At 44.3% G+C, this 16429-nt stretch overlaps 1 protein-coding gene across 1 annotated transcript in view; it reads right to left on the bottom strand.

Annotated features, from left to right (window-relative positions):
- Positions 1–4791: 4791 nt before the first annotated feature.
- The window catches only part of LOC121567282 (S-arrestin-like), a 47247-nt gene continuing 35609 nt past the window's right edge, over positions 4792–16429 (bottom strand). Inside the window, exons 14-16 of the mRNA XM_045218015.1 lie at positions 8280–8332; positions 7744–7753; positions 4792–5337 (exon numbers count right to left, since the gene is read on the bottom strand). Of these exons, the coding sequence (XP_045073950.1) occupies positions 5247–5337; positions 7744–7753; positions 8280–8332 (154 nt within the window). The 3' untranslated portion in view covers positions 4792–5246. The remainder of the gene's footprint in view (positions 5338–7743; positions 7754–8279; positions 8333–16429) is intronic.

The following is a 16429-nucleotide window of genomic DNA, read 5'->3' as shown; positions in this document are numbered from 1 at the left end:
TCTGTGCTATACACTCTTAGAAAAAAGGTGCTATCTAGAACCAAAAAGGGGACAGCTGAAGAACATTTTACATTTTAGTCATTTAGCAGACGCTCTTGTCCAGAGCGACTTACAGTTAGTGAGTGCATACATTTTCATACTGGCCCCCCGTGGGAATCAAACTCACAACCCTGGCGTTGCAAGCGCCATGCTCTACCAACTGAGCTACACGGGACCAGGTAGAACCCTTTTGGATTCCATGTAGGGTTCGACATGGAACCCAAAATAGTTCTACCTGGAACCAAAAAGGGTTCTCCTATGGGGACAGCTGCAGAACCCTTTTGGAACCCTTTTTTCTAAGCGTGTACGCGCTCAGCCATGCATTGAACAATATTTTTTGCGAACAGTAATCAAGTTAAATTATGACTATCCAATTTACTCACCACATTATGAATAATAAGCGATCTTACATAAGTCTGCAAATGCGATGATGCATGAAATGCTTTATTATAAAGGTTAATTTTTATGGTGAACATTTTTAGATGTCTCAGATCCACTGGGCACAGCCGTCAGTTCAACGTCTAGTTTTGATTGACATTTGACGGAGTTGTCAACTGTGACGAGTACTGAGTATACGAAGAGGCAGGACACAGATGCAGGAATTAACAAGGTCAAGGTTAACTTAAACAATGACAAAGAGAAATAACAAGGATAGAGTACACGGCACGAAGCTAAACAATCACACACAACATCATAAGGAACAGTCCAGGACTAAATAGGGGAGGTGATTAGGGTGCGTTGGGTTTCCATTCCGGTGTTGCCGAGGTGGTGTGCTCAGACCGGTGGCTCAGTAGACCGACGAATCAGAGCGCCGGAGGGGAGCAACGGGAGGAGACGTGACATCAACTAACATGAATTCAAAGTGAAATCAACAAAACTTTGAACCATGTCATTGGATTTAGGTTGAAAGTTGGGTAAAGAAAGTCACAAAATTATTTTACGTTGATGACGTTTTGCATATCCAATCACTTTTCCACATTGATTCAACGCCATCAGAAGGGGTAAGACTGAATTTTTGTTGTTGAAATGATGTGGAAACAACATTGATTCAATCAGTTGTGCCCAGTGGGATATGTACAACATTGATTCAATCAGTTTGTGCCCAGTGGGATATGTACAACATTGATTCAATCAGTTTGTGCCCAGTGGGATAGGTACAACATTGATTCAATCAGTTTGTGCCCAGTGGGATATGTACAACATTGATTCAATCAGTTTGTGCCCAGTGGGATATGTACAACATTGATTCAATCAGTTTGTGCCCAGTGGGATATGTACAACATTGATTCAATCAGTTTGTCTCAGAGACTTTTGTTTACTCCTACTATCTTTCCACTGACCTGTACAGAGTATCTCTCCAGAGTATTATGGCTTACCAATACCAAACCAGGCAACTTTACTCAGTGTATACGTCAATGTTATTCTCAGAGGCAACCCGGAACACATCCCAGTCCGCGTGATCAAAACAATCTTGAAGCATGGATTCCCAATTGGTCAGACCAGAGTTGAATAGACCTTAGCACTTCCTGTTTGAGTTTCTGCCTGTAGGAAGGGAGGAGCAGAATGGAGTAGTGATCTGATCTACCGAAAGTAGAGCAGGGGAGGGCCTTGTAGCCATCCTAGAAGGGAAAGTAGCAATGGTGGAGAGTTTTTGAAGTGCAAGTACTACAGGCAATGTGTTGATAGAACTTCGGTAGCATTTTCCTCACATTTGCTTTGTTAAAGTCCCCAGCTACAATAAATGTGGCCTCAGAATGTGGTTTCCAGTTTGCAGAAGTCCATTGTAGTTCCTTGAGGGCCGTTGTGGTATCGGCTTGAGGGGGAATATACACAGCTGTTACTATAACCTAAAATAATTATCTTGGGAAGTAGTATGGTCTGCATTTGACTGTGAGGTATTCTAGGTCGGGTGAACAAAAGGACTTGAGTTCCTGTACGTTATCACAATCACAACATGAGTAGTTAATCATGAAACATACACTTCCGCCTTTCTTCTTCCCAGAGAGATCTTTATTCCTGTCTGCGCGATGTACTGAGAACCCAGCTGGCTGTATGGACAGAGACAGTATATCCGGAGAGATTTCCTTATATGAACTGTAACTCAGTAAAACCTTTGACATTTTTGCAACCACACCAATACCACCACCAACAACAACCACACCAACACCACCAACAACAACAACCACACCAATACCACCAATGCTAAATGCTAAATGGATAGTCCACGCTCAAAACGAGTTCTAACATTATAAGAAGTTGCAAAACAACTTTTCAGCTACTGTATTGGACTCCCGTTGACTTCTAATGGTTCATGTTTCAGGTGACAAGGGTGACCATTGTCTTGATGGTCCAGCAGGAGAGATGGGGCCTAAGGGTGACGAGGGTCAGTGTCCAGCTACATGTGACTCTGCACAGGGACCCCCTGGTGAAGCTGGCCTGCCTGGACCTGCAGGAACCAGAGGGCTGCCCGGGGTAGGAGGGAAACTTGGGGCTAAGGGACCCAAGGGAGACGCTGGTGATATGGATGCGCCAGGCGCCCCTTCTCGCCAGGTACTGACGGCGAGAAGGGAGAGCAGGGGGTTGAGGGCGTGTGTAACTGCACAGATGAAGCCGATGGGCAGCAGGGACCCCAGGGAGAGAAGGGAGAGCAGGGTGAGGTGGGTCCTCAGGGAGAGCAGGGCATAGCCTGGGTGAAGGGAGACCAAGGAGAGATGGGTATGATGGGAATCCCAGGGCCTTGCTCCCCAACTATCTGCTCTGCTTTCTCTGCAGTGCTTAACACAAACTTCCCATCACCCAACATACCCGTGCAGACTTCTCCCACATCCTCTACAACATGCAGGGCCACAATGACCTCATGACCGGCCTGTACACTGCCCCCGCTAACAGCACCTACATCTTCAGCTACCACCTGTCTGTCTTTGGGAGGGTGCTGAAGGTGGGGCTCTTCCACAACTTTGTGCTGGTGGTGAGAACCACTGAGCCAGCAGAGCTGGGCACCGCCTTGCACAGGCGACCACGTGTATATGATGGTGAAGGACACAATCACCAACGGGATGTACGCCAGCAATGAGACCAGCAGCACCTTCTCTGGCTACCTGCTCCACCCTGTTCATGGGCCGAGAGTTTGTAGTGCCAGTCGAGGGAGACTACACCTGGGGCAACATGGAGGGCCCTACCCCATAGATTACCATCCCTGCCTAACCCATATGAAAAAGTGCCAATAGTCTCATGAAAAGGCACCTAGCTGCTCGATCTACATATTTGTCTAACCTCTTACTGCCTTGGCCTCTCCAGCATAACATAAGCAGTTACTGTTGGAACTATATTTCAACTAAGCTCTCTGCTCCCCCTCAGTATTTTTGTTCTGCGCTTTGTGTTGTTCGTTGCTGTGTGTCGGCAGAATCAGCCATTCTGGAAAGTTTTGTTTTTATCAATGTGTGCAATTGAACAATTTCTAGAAACCCCCATGAAAAGAGAAACCACCTCCTTCAGAGGCCTCAATCACCCTCCTGGGAAATGTTTGTGTGCGTGGTAGTCTTATGCTAACAATGTCATATTATATCAGTTTGCGTGTGGGTTTGTATGTGAGTGGATGTGTATTCTTCTTACAATTACTATTTTCCTTTGATTCTGAACATGTCAGTGTAAGCTGATCACAGCGGTCGCCGGGATACACCTTGTTACATCAGAGACCCAGTTCAAAGAGGCTCCCTCTCTGCCAAAGAACCACTGATGTAGCTATAGAAAGAGAAAGTACCATAGGTGTGTCTGTCTTTCAGTGCGGTGGAAGGATACGTGAGAAGGCACAGCCATGTAGCTACAGTAATGTGAGACAGAAAGGAAGAGGTCAGCTGTACTCAGCCTAAGTAGTAACTACAGTTGAAGTCGGAAGTTTACATACACCTTAGCCAAACACATTTAAACTCTGTTTTTCACAATTCCTGACATTTAATCCTAGTACAAATTCCCTGTCTTAGCCCAGAATCATCATTTTATTTTAAGAATGTGAAATGTCAGAATAATAGTAGAGAGAATGATTTATTTCAGCTTTTATTTCTTTCATCACATTCCCAGTGGGTCAGAAGTTTACATACACTCAATTAGTATTTGGTAGCATTGCCTTTAAATTGTTTAACTTGGATCAAACGTTTCGGGTAGCCTTCCACAAGCTTCCCACAATAGGTTGGGTGAATTTTGGCCCATTCCTCCTGAAAGAGCTGGTGTAACTGAGTCAGGTTTGTAGGTCTCCTTGCACACACACGCTTTTTCAGTTCTGCCCACACATTTTCAATAGGATTGAGGTCAGGGCTTTGTGATGGCCACTCCAATACCTTGACTTTGTTGTCCTTAAGCCATTTTGCCACAACTTTGGAAGTATGCTTGGGGTAATTGTCCATTTGGAAGACCCATTTGCGACCAAGCTTTAACTTCCTGACTGATGTCTTGAGATGTTGCTTCAATATTAGGAAGGTGTTCCTAATGTTTGGTACACTCATTGTATTTCCTAACTTATTATAAAACAGGCTTTCTAAATGTGGCTTTTCATCTGTACTGAGCAGCGCCTTTGTAGACGACCCTAAGAACACAAACACTTAGAAAACAGTCCAACACCAAACCAGAGGTAAAATATCAGCTTGGCTGAACAAAATGTGTCTTCACACAACACTGAGTAGGGGTCTGAGGGCACACAGTGTGTTGTGAAACCTGTGAATGTATTGTAATGTTTTTAAAATTGTATGACTACCTTCATTTTGCTGGACCCCAGGAAGAGTAGCTGCTGCCTTGGCAGGAACTATTGGGCGTCCATAATAAATACAAATACACTGAAACATAACTATAAAGCATAGGCCTTGGGTCTGGATTTGTCTACCGGTATACTGAATGGCAATACCATGACATCTACAGTACCCTTATTTTATCTATGTATTTATTTGCCTTTATCTTACCAGGGAAGTAATTTAGAACACATCCCTTTTACAATAATGACCTGACTAATATGGAGCAATGAGTCGTGCAGCAAAACAGACAAGTGACGACGTTACATTAGCAGACAATTCTTAAAAGCTCTCTACAACATCTCGCCATTTGGTTATTCATGACCCTCAGCATTTCAAGCTGTGAAGTCCAGCTGATGTTATACATTAGGCCATGGCTGGACAGTGTGGCTGACCCACGCAAGAGCTCTGCCTCCTTGGACAGCCTGCTCATGCCTCGGTGGGTGACTCGTCATCATCAGGGATGATCCCTTTCAGGTAGACCCTCTTGAATTCCTCGAACACCATGTCATCGGACTCACTGCCACCGCAGCCATTGATTTGAAGAAGTGGATTAAGACAGGGGCACACACACACACACACACAGACAGAGAGAGAGAGAGAGAGACAGACAGGGACACAAGGAGACATAGACAAGACAACAGTATCAGTCCAAAGAGAAAGTCAGTCAGGTCTCTTTCTCTTGTATCTGTGAAAACAGGTACAGTATCGTATCCATCTCTGACAGTGTCAGATAACCTCACAGCTGCTACAGTTCATACCATGTGTTATCCAAGTGAGGAAATAGGCAACTTTGATTCTAATTGGGGCCAAAACGTTTATGTAATCATTATGATGGGGCAGAAATATTCAGACCATGCACACACACAGCTACTGACACACACACACTACAGAGGGGTGGTTAGGCTCACTGCTGCAGGGTGAGTATGTGAGTATACACTTCATGACCAAAAGTATGTGGACACCTGCTCGTCAAACATCTCATTCCAAAATCATGGGCATCAATATGGAGTTGGTCCCCCCTTTGCTGCTACAACAGCCTCCACTCTTCTGGGAAGGCTTTCCACTAGATGTTGGAACATTGCTGCGGGGGCTTGCTTCCATTCAGCCACAAGAGCATTAGTGAGGTCGGGCACTGATGTTGGGTGATTTCAAAGGTGTTCGATGGGGTTGAGGTCAGGGCTCTGTGCAGGCCTGTCAAGTTCTTCCATACAGATCTCGACAAACCATTTCTGTATGGACCTCACTTTGTGCACGGGGGCATTGTCATGCTGAAACAGGAAAGGGCCTTCCCAAACTGTTGCCATCGTCTAGAATGTATGCTGTATGTACAGTGCATTCGGAAAGTATTCAGACCCCTTGACTACACACAATACCCCATAATGTCAAAGAGAAAAAATGTTTTTAGAAATGTTTGCAAATGTATTAGAAATAAAAAACAGAAATACCTTGTTTACATAAGTATTCAGACCCTTTGCTGTGAGACTCGAAATTGAGCTCAGGTGCTTCCTGTTTCCATTGATCATCCTTGATGTTTCTACAACTTGATTGGAATCCACCTGTGGCAAATTCAATTGATTGGACATGATTTGGAAAGGCACACACCTGCCTATATAAGGTCCCACAGTTGACAATGCATGTCAGAGCAAAAACCAAGCCATGAGGTTGACGGAATTGTTCTGAGACAGAATTGTGTCGAGGCACAGATCTGGGGAAGGGTACAAAAACATTTCTGCAGCATTGAAGGTTCCCAAGAACACAGGGACCTCTATCATTCTTAAATGGAAGAAGTTTGGAACCACCGTCGGACTGCCAGATGGGGAAGCAAGATTCATCACTCAAGAAAACGCATTTCCACTGCTCCAGAGTCCAATGGCGGCGAGCTTTACACCACTCTAGCCGACGCTTTGCATTGCGCATGGTGATCTTAGGCTAGTGTGCGGCTGCTCGGCCATGGAAACCCATTTTATGAAGCTCCCGACGAACAGTTCTTGTGCTGACGTTTCTTCCAGAAGCATTTTGGAACTCGGTAGTGAGTGTTGCAACCGAAGCACTTGGCGATCCCTTTCTGTGAGCTTGTGTGGCCTACCACTTCGCAGCTGAGCCGTTGTTGCTCCTAGACGTTTCCACTTCACAATAACAGCACTTACAGTTGATCAGGGCAGCTGTAGCAGGGCAGAAATTTGAACTGCCTTGTTGGAAAGGTGGCATCCTTTGACGGTGCCACGTTGAAAGTCACTGAGCTCTTCCATTCTACTGCCAATGTTTGTCTATGGAGATTGCATGGCTGTGTGCTCGATTTTAAACACCTGTCTGCAACGAATGTGGCTGAAATAGAATCCACTCATTTGAAGGGGTGTCCACATACTTTGTATATGTAGTGTATGTGAATCTATCATTGCAAACCATTACTGACACGTCTCACCTCAGTCCTTACATAATCACTCTCTCTTGTACTGTATCTGTGTCAAAATCTAACATGCCCATAAATAGCGATGAGAATACAGTTTCGGAAAATTACAAATAGGACAAGGGAGGTTATAAAACTGGGCCGCGAAGCATTCAGTAACAGACACTATACTATTTTAATTCAGCCAAGTACTACTGGACTATGGGAACAGGGAGGACGCACAGTGAGAAGAAACAGAATGCTAAATAAAATGATCTAACACTGAATAATAGGTGCAGCAGGCAAGCAGGAGGAATCACACCATAGAAATAGAATCTATAGAACGGACATCCACAGTCATGTCAACAATCCGTGATTGGTGGACTGGTGGCAATATTGAGTGTACCCATGCCAGGAAGTAAAATATGGACGTTCAGCATTACATTTTGTCTTTCTATTTCTATGGATCACACATGAAAAAACAGGGGTTGGCATGCAATGACATCACAACGAAACAACAGAAATAGAGCAGCTTACCCCTCCTTAACTGTATAATGTAAACAGATCCAGGTACGGAAAGGAAGTTGTCATCATGAAAGGATAACATAAGAGAACGTCATCAGAAGAGATTGTGTCCTCTCTACATAGGCCTAAATGTAATCTGGATGGAGGCGTATTAGGTATGTGCAGACATGACAAAGCTACCTCTAAGTTTGTCTACACAGCAGTGGGGTCACTGGGGTGGATTTAGCAATTAGAAGAATCAGCAATAAGACAAGCTGATTAAATACATTGGCCTCTGAACACAGCTTGAAACGGACTGCAAAATGTTCTAACAGCAGCTTGAGAGTGATAGAAAGGTGTACAGTAGACAGTTATTTAAAAGGCCTGTCCAGGGGAAAAACTCCCGGCCCTAGTCATTCATCAAGGGCTCAGAGAGGGAAAGCATGGAGGGTGATGAAGGGAGAGTGAAGTGTGGTGTAGGTGGAGAGCTTTGTGGAAGAACATAGTGGACATATTGGACGTTGTGGACATAAAGAGGGAGGCTGGGGATTCAGAGGCCCTGAACTAACCTGGGTCAGGTTTAGGATGCATGAGCCGGAATGGAACCTCCACTGCAACCTCACTGGAATAAAAAAATACATTCATAAAAGTGAAAATAGGTATGACAGACAAAATCACATTTTTATTTAGATGACTGAGTGATTGCACTATAAAAACAAAAACAAAAACAACACATGTAGTTGTTTCAACTCATTATTATTCAGTAACTGGTTCCACAATCTTTTTTTGTTTACTCAACTTTTCGGTCCAAGTGTTACCTGAAACTAAAAAGATTAGCTGGCCAAATGTAGCTCCAACTTGAGAAAACTTTGACACAAATTCAGTCAATTTAAAATGTGTTTGTTCAACTTGTCTCATATGTTCATTCAATTATAAATTATTATTTGGGCATCTTAACTAAAGAAGGATTTGCAACTGGTTACACACAGTGCTTTTAACAAATGCTTTCAACTTACATATTTGACACAAGTTGACATACATGCATGTTCATTTATACAGTAATTATGTCCTCACCTGGGATTTGAACACACAACCTCTTGGTTCATGGCATTCCGATCTTCCTGCTATGCCACCATGTCTGTGTCAATTATCAGTTAATATGACTATTCCATCATCATTGACTTGATTTACTTATTTTATGTTTTTCTGTATAGTTCTCTAATGTTGCTGGGCAGTGGTGATTTTAGCATGTAAATCTTGGTGGGGCAAACTCAACCAATTTTTTTTTAGATGCATGCCAGCAAAGCCACTACACTACACAACACAACACTAAACAATACATTTATTGCACTATAACGGTGACAAACGGTGCCCACAAACTGTTAGGGCCTACATAAAGCTGTCCCGACATCGGAGCTTTCCTTACCACTGCTACACCTGGCTATCAGCAGAGCCTCATCTGGCAGCGAAACAGTTCATTCAACCTCATTTACTGCCTTTTTAAAAACCATAGCTGATATGGCTGACTTGCTTAAATAAATATGGCTTCTACTGAATCCTTGTGGATTTCTGTAACTCGATAAGAACCGCATTCTCCTTCAATAATAACAAATCCCAACATTAGTTTTGACTTTTGAACCATACACAAACATTATTACATTTATGTTCAGTAAATTCATAACGTTTGCTCTTATATCATTAACAATTAGCTCTAAGTATAAGCAAGTGCAAGCAAACAATCTGCGAGGAGGTAGACCTATTCATTCAGCACTTTCGAAATGGACGCCAACAGAAATTCAGATAGATGTTAGTTCAGATAAATTCAGCAAGATGTTGAGGCCACCAGAGAGAGAGACACGGTTAGCCTACTATTTGAAGTATTTTATTAGGCCTACTTCGTCTAAAAAAAGGAAGGAAAATATAATCACAAGCGCATTGCACAAACAAAACAACCTTCTCAATATCAACTGGAATTACGTGGGTCTATTACTGAACATTTTGTGGAAATAAATATTTAAATGGGAAGAGACTGTCACTGGCAATGGTTACAGACCCAACAACATAATATAGTATCCCCTCCTCGTGGAGAAAAGCATATGAGGTAATTATAATACACAAAGTAAGCAAAACAATTAAATGAATCATTCCAACATTACCTAAAATTATGAATAAGATACTAATGAGATAGAATATATATATAAGCAATATAACATAGTACAAACTATGGCATAAGGGAACGATAAGCAGATAAGACGTAATTTTTATTAAGACAATAATAAGCGAGCTAAGACGGACATTGTCGATATGCCTATTTGTTCAGTACTTTTGAAATGGACACAACAGAATTCAGAACGTGGGTCGTTCTTACAGTATTCTCCCTGTACACCAAGTCACCATAGGATAAATAACAGGGGCATATAAGCAGACAATGAAAGCTCTTACAATATTCAATGATGTCATTTCTCTAAAACAAATCACATTTTATTTGCCACTTGCGTCGAATACAACAGGTGTAGACCTTACAGTGAAATATAATAAAATATAATATGCCATTTAGCAGACGCTTTTATCCAAAGCGACTTACAGTCATGCGTGCATACATTTTTTTTTGTGTATGGGTGGTCCCGGGGATCGAACCCACTACCTTGGCGTTACAAGCGCCGTGCTCTACCAGCTGAGCTACAGAGAACCACGAGAAGAAATGCTTACTTACAAGCCCTTAACCAACAATGCAGTTAAGAAAACATAGATAAGTTAAAATAATAATAATAATAATAATAATAATAATAATAATTAAAGAGCAGCAGTAAAATAAAATAACAGTAGGGAGGCTACATACAGTGCCTTGCAAAAGTATTCATCCCCCTTGGCATTTTTCCTATTTTGTTGCATTACAACCTGTAATTTAAATGGAATTTTATTTGGATTTCATGCAATGGACATACACAAAATAGTCAAAATTGGTGAAGTGGAATGAAAAAAATAACTTTTTTCGAAGAAATTAGAAAAAATGAATAACGGGAAAGTGGTGCGTGCATATGTATTCACCCCCTTTGCTATGAAGCCCCTAAATAAGATCTGGTGCAAACAATTACCTTCAGAAGTCACATAATTAGTTAAATAAAGTCCACCTGTGTGCAATCTAAGTGTCACGTGATCTGTCACATGATCTCAGTGTATATATACACCTATTCTGAAAGGCCCCAGAGTCTGCAACACCATTAAGCAAGGGGCACCACCAAGCAAGCGGCACCATGAAGGCCAAGGAGCTCTCCAAACAGGTCAGGGACAAAGTTGTACAGATCAGGGTTGGGTTATAAAAAAATATAAGATTTACTATCAGGGCCCAGGTCTGACAGAATCTGTGCTTGGAAAAGAGACCCTTTATGACAGATGTTTTAAATCCTTAAACCCAGACTTGCACCACACATCCTTCCAAACCACTCATTTTCGATTTTGCGCTAAACCAGTAGATTATCGATGATGACTGCTTGTCTAGCTAGCTAGCTAAGATTTTGAAAGTATGATGTTGACATGATCAGTCCAATCAAAGCTACGGTTGATAAAACGTGATTTGACGTCATTTTATCTGTGGCCGACTACCTTGAGCCTTCTTGGACGGGCACTTCCACTGTAAATCTACGGCAGCACCCAAGGAGGCTTGAACTGCCTAGCTCTCCCTGTAGATTCTGCGGTGCCGTAATGTCCCCATGAGTGACAGAACTCTGAGCCAATCACGGAATAACTAGAGAAGATTGCCAATGCCTTCACGCTCTGTGCTTTCGCTGGCTGCCCCTCCTTCACAGAAAGTATTGAGCTAGGCTGAAACACCTGCACTTAGGTGCTGCCTTCCTCAGAAAGAGACCATCTTTGTATGCAGCTTTATTAACTCAAGGATATTTGGGGGTTTTTCTCCATTGTTTGCAAACTGATATGTGGGCAGAGTAATATGCCCCACCTGCCCTGAATGACAGGTCGCCACTATTGCTGGGGCATATTACTCTGTTAATGTTACTCCTTAATCAAAATGATCAATCAAATCATTTTTCTTGAGTGTACTATTAACAGTGCTGAGATTTACTTTGAAGTGCAAAGCGTAGCAATACAGGTGAAATCAGTTATGGACACAGACCTGGTGGCGGTCAGTGCCGTTTATGATGAGGGTAGACGATTTGTATTTTTTCATGAGCATGGCCTTATTTCTATTACTTGAAAAATAATAGGAGAGCTGCACACTCTAGGAGCTCAGATGCAATAATTTATACCCTGATGAAGACCGCTTGTCTGTCGACACGTTGGTTATTAGGTTATTAAATTATTGCATCTGAGCTCCTAGAGTGTGCAGCTCTCCTTTTCTTTCTCAAGTGTTCTACTCCGTTAGCCAGCACCTGCTTAAATAGGTGTGCATTTATTTCGCCTCCTTATTTCTTTTACAGCATCTTGGATGACTCATTCATATTCCATTCACCCAGTTCAATGTAACAGCGATAGGTTTAGGCTACTACATGATACTCTAATTTCCCCTATACCCATCATGAGGTTGCTACAACCTAGCCTATGAATGAACGTTTACAACGTAGGTGCACACAGGTTGAGAGAAACATTTGAAGTGACACAGTGACACATTCAAAACCGCCTTGCACACTCTTACATTTACATTTGAGTCATTTAGCAGACGCTCTTATCCAGAGCGACTTACACGAGCAATTAGGGTTAAGTGCCTTGCTCAAGGGCACATCGACATATTTTTGACCTAGTCAGCTCAGGGATTAGAACCACTTAACCACTAAGCTACCTGCCACTCTTGCCTGCATCTAGCTTATCTAGGGTGTAATCATTAGTCCAACAGTTGCAAATTGAGGTATGTTTATCCCCGTTTCGTTTACTTCCGTTTAAGAAACGTTTTTCAACAGAATCGACGGAATGAATACACCCCTGATCACGTGTAAACACAGTTCACTTTTATAGCCACATTGTATTCCTTCTCGCATCTATGCGTTCTCCTCCTCTCACCTTCTCTCTTCGTTTGGACTTCAATGCACAATACATCAGCTGCATGTGAACAGGCGAAAAAACCTTTCCAAGCCAAACCACGGCCTACATCGTTGTCCCCATATTAGCTAAAGTAACGTCCTAGTCAACATAGCTAATAGAACTAATGCGTTAGTAAACCCGCTACAATCATGCAGTAACATTACAGTATAGTATCCAGGCTCTGTCGTAGCCGGCCGTGACCGGGAGACCCATGGGGCGGCGCACAATTGGCCCAGCATTGTCCAGGGTAGGGGAGGGAATGACCGGCAGGGATGTAGCTCAGTTGGTAGAGCATGGCGTTTGCAACGCCAGGGTTGTGGGTTCGATTCCCACAGGGGGCCAGTATGAAAAATATAAATAATGTATGTGTCACAAACGAGGCTCTCGCTGTTCCTCCTGCTCACCACCAGAGGGAACCCTCTCCTGAGTATTAAACCCCTGAACTTCATTTCCCACATACCTGGCTCTGATTACCGTTGCACCTGACTCCCATTAGTAGACTATTTAGGTGCTCTCTCTCTCTCTCTCTTTGCGAAGTCGTGTTAGCCCTGGTGATCATTGCTGTGCGTTTTCTCCTGTGTCTGTCTACCCGTGGATTTACTCTGGACTGTTTTCCCTCCTTGATTGTTTGCTGTCTGCCTTGGACTATATTCCTTATTGGACTAATTGTTGTAGCTTGCTGCCTGCACTTACCTTATGCCTGTACCTGGATTACGAGTTGCCTTTTCCCTACTGCTGTGTCTGCTGGCGATTGACCCTGTTTGTACGACCAAGCTTGTAATAAAACTGCAAATGGATCCTCACTCTCCTGGAGCGTCATTACAGAAGACTTCGCCAACACACGATCCAGCAGCTCTGGTTCAGATGTCCACGGAGATCTCCACTCAAGCTAACCAACTCGCCATTCATCAACAGCAGCTAACCCATTTAACTACAGTAACAGAGGAACTCGTCAGGACGCTACAAAGGTTGCCGGTGTCGCTAACGAACCCAGCCCCTCCTCAACTGAACGCGAGTGTGGGCGCTTCTCCACCACCGTCACTCACAGTTAACCCACGTCTGGCTCTCCCTGATAAATTCAACGGCAACCCAACTAAAAGTAAGGGATTTCTATTGCAATGTTCATTATTCATTGATCAACAACCAGCGATGTATGTCTCCGATGCCAGCAAGATTTCCTTGGTATGCTCACTCCTCACTGACAAGGCGTTAGAGTGGGTGACGGCGGTTTGGAGAGAGGATGGCACTGCTTTCCCATCGTTTGGTACCTTTCTTCAACGCTTCCGGGAAATATTTGAACACCCGGAGGGAGGTATGAGAGCTGATGACCGACTACTGGCGTTGAGCCAGGGCAGGAATACCGCAGCAGAATATGCTTTGACATTTCGCACTCTAGCAGCTCAAACCGACTGGGTGGAGAGCACACTTAAACTGCTCTTTCGCAAGGGACTCAGCTTGGAGTTGCAATCCGAACTGGCCTGCCGAGATGAAGGGAGATCGCTGAATCAATTCATCGAACTAACCATTCAGATTGATAATCTGATTCGTTCACGTCGTCCACTCAGAACGGTACCCACCAGCATACAATACCCGGTCACTCTGTCTCAAACTGAACCCATGCAGCTCGGATATACTCACCTGACTCCGGAAGAACGAGAACGCCGCATACGTCAACATCTCTGCCTCTATTGTGGTCAACCGGGCCATCTGAGGGCGTTTTGCCCCACCAGACCACCTCCTCGTAATCCCTCTTCGGTGAGTCCTTGTGTTCAAGCACATCACTCCAGTTCCTGCATCAAAGTACCTATAGTATTATCTCTAGAGGGCAATCAGATATCCACATCAGCTCTATTAGACTCAGGAGCAGCCGGGAACTTTATGTCTCACGAGTTTGCCCAACAACAACAACTCCCATTAATCTCCTGTAACTCTCAATTGGCAGTGGAGGCGCTAGATGGACGGCCTCTCGGCGATGGGAGGGTCCTGCACACCACCGTGGACCTTCAACTACAGACCGGTACCCTTCACACTGAGGTAATTCGTTTCTACATCATTTCATCACCTCATAACCCGGTTATTCTTGGACTCCCCTGGCTACGTCAACATAATCCCCTCATCTCATGGAGGGAGGGTCGTATCATCGAATGGGACCCGTCATGTCACTCCAAATGCTTAACTGGCAGCCCTTCACTCTCCATTCAGACCGTCACGCTAAAGGACGAGCCGGTCCTTTTCCCCACTCTTCCCATGGAATACTCTGACCTCATCGAAGCTTTTAGCAAGACCAAGGCGATGGAACTCCCCTTCCCACCGATCAAGCGACTGTTCCATCGAACTATTACCAGGCACAACACCACCTAAGGGTCGAATCTTCCCTCTATCACAACCCGAATCAGAAGCCATGAACAACTACATCGAGGAGGAACTTTCGAAGGGGTTCATTAGAACGTCGACATCACCTGCAGCCTCTGGCTTCTTCTTTGTTAAAAAGAAAGACGGTGGCCTACGGCCTTGTATCGACTACCGGGGTCTCAACGACATCACCGTCAAGTTTCGATATCCTTTACCGCTGGTACCAGCTGCCCTAGAACAACTCCGCAAAGCCAAGTACTTCTCCAAACTGGACCTCCGCAGCGCCTACAATCTCATTCGCATCCGGGACGGTGATGAGTGGAAGACAGCCTTCTCTACCAGCACTGGGCACTATGAGTATTTGGTTATGCCTTTCGGGCTGTCCAATAGTCCGTCCGTATTTCAGTCGTTTATCAATGACGTCTTTCGGGACATGCTTAATCGTTGGGTAATTGTTTACATCGATGACATTCCGTCTATTCCAACACCTATGAGGAACACGTGCAACACGTGAGAACAGTATTACAACGACTCATTGATCACCAATTATACGCCAAAGCAGAGAAGTGCGAATTTCACCAGACTTCCACGTCTTTCTTGGGCTACATCATCAGCCAGGAAGGAGTCGCCATGGACGAGAAGAAGGTCAAGGCCGTTCTGGACTGGCCACTGCCAGTAACCTTAAAGGAATTACAACGCTTCTTGGGATTTGCTAACTTCTACCGACGCTTCATCAGGAATTTCAGCTCGGTAGCCTCTCCCTTAACCTCTATGACTAAGAGAAATGCACGACACCTCACCTGGTCAACTACAGCACAGGAGGCTTTCGCAGAACTCAAGTCACGTTTCACATCGGCCCCCATCCTCCACCACCCTAATCCTGAAATCCCGTTTACAGTTGAGGTGGACGCTTCTAATACGGGCATTGGAGCCATCCTCTCACAGCGGCACGGATCCCCACTCAAGCTCTATCCGTGCGCCTATTACTCCCGCAAACTTAGTCCAGCCGAACAGAACTACGACGCCGGTAACCGAGAACTGTTGGCCATGAAAGCAGCTATGGAGGAGTGGCGTCATTGGCTGGAGGGAGCTAAACACCCGTTTGTGATTCTAACTGACCACAAGAATCTGGAATACTTGCGATCTGCCAAGAGAATGAATCCCAGACAAGCGAGGTGGGCTCTCTTCTTTACACGATTTGACTTCACCGTTACCTATCGTCCCGGTTCAAAGAACACCAAAGCAGACGCATTGTCACGCCAACACGACGGTGTAGTTCCCACTGAATCCAAGGAAACCCTGCTTCCTGAGTCATTAATCGTGGCCCCTATTC

This window comes from Coregonus clupeaformis, chromosome 6 (genome assembly GCF_020615455.1).
Source record: "Coregonus clupeaformis isolate EN_2021a chromosome 6, ASM2061545v1, whole genome shotgun sequence".
NCBI classification, from domain to species: Eukaryota; Metazoa; Chordata; class Actinopteri; order Salmoniformes; family Salmonidae; genus Coregonus; species Coregonus clupeaformis.
This window is presented reverse-complemented; position numbering and strand designations above follow the sequence as displayed.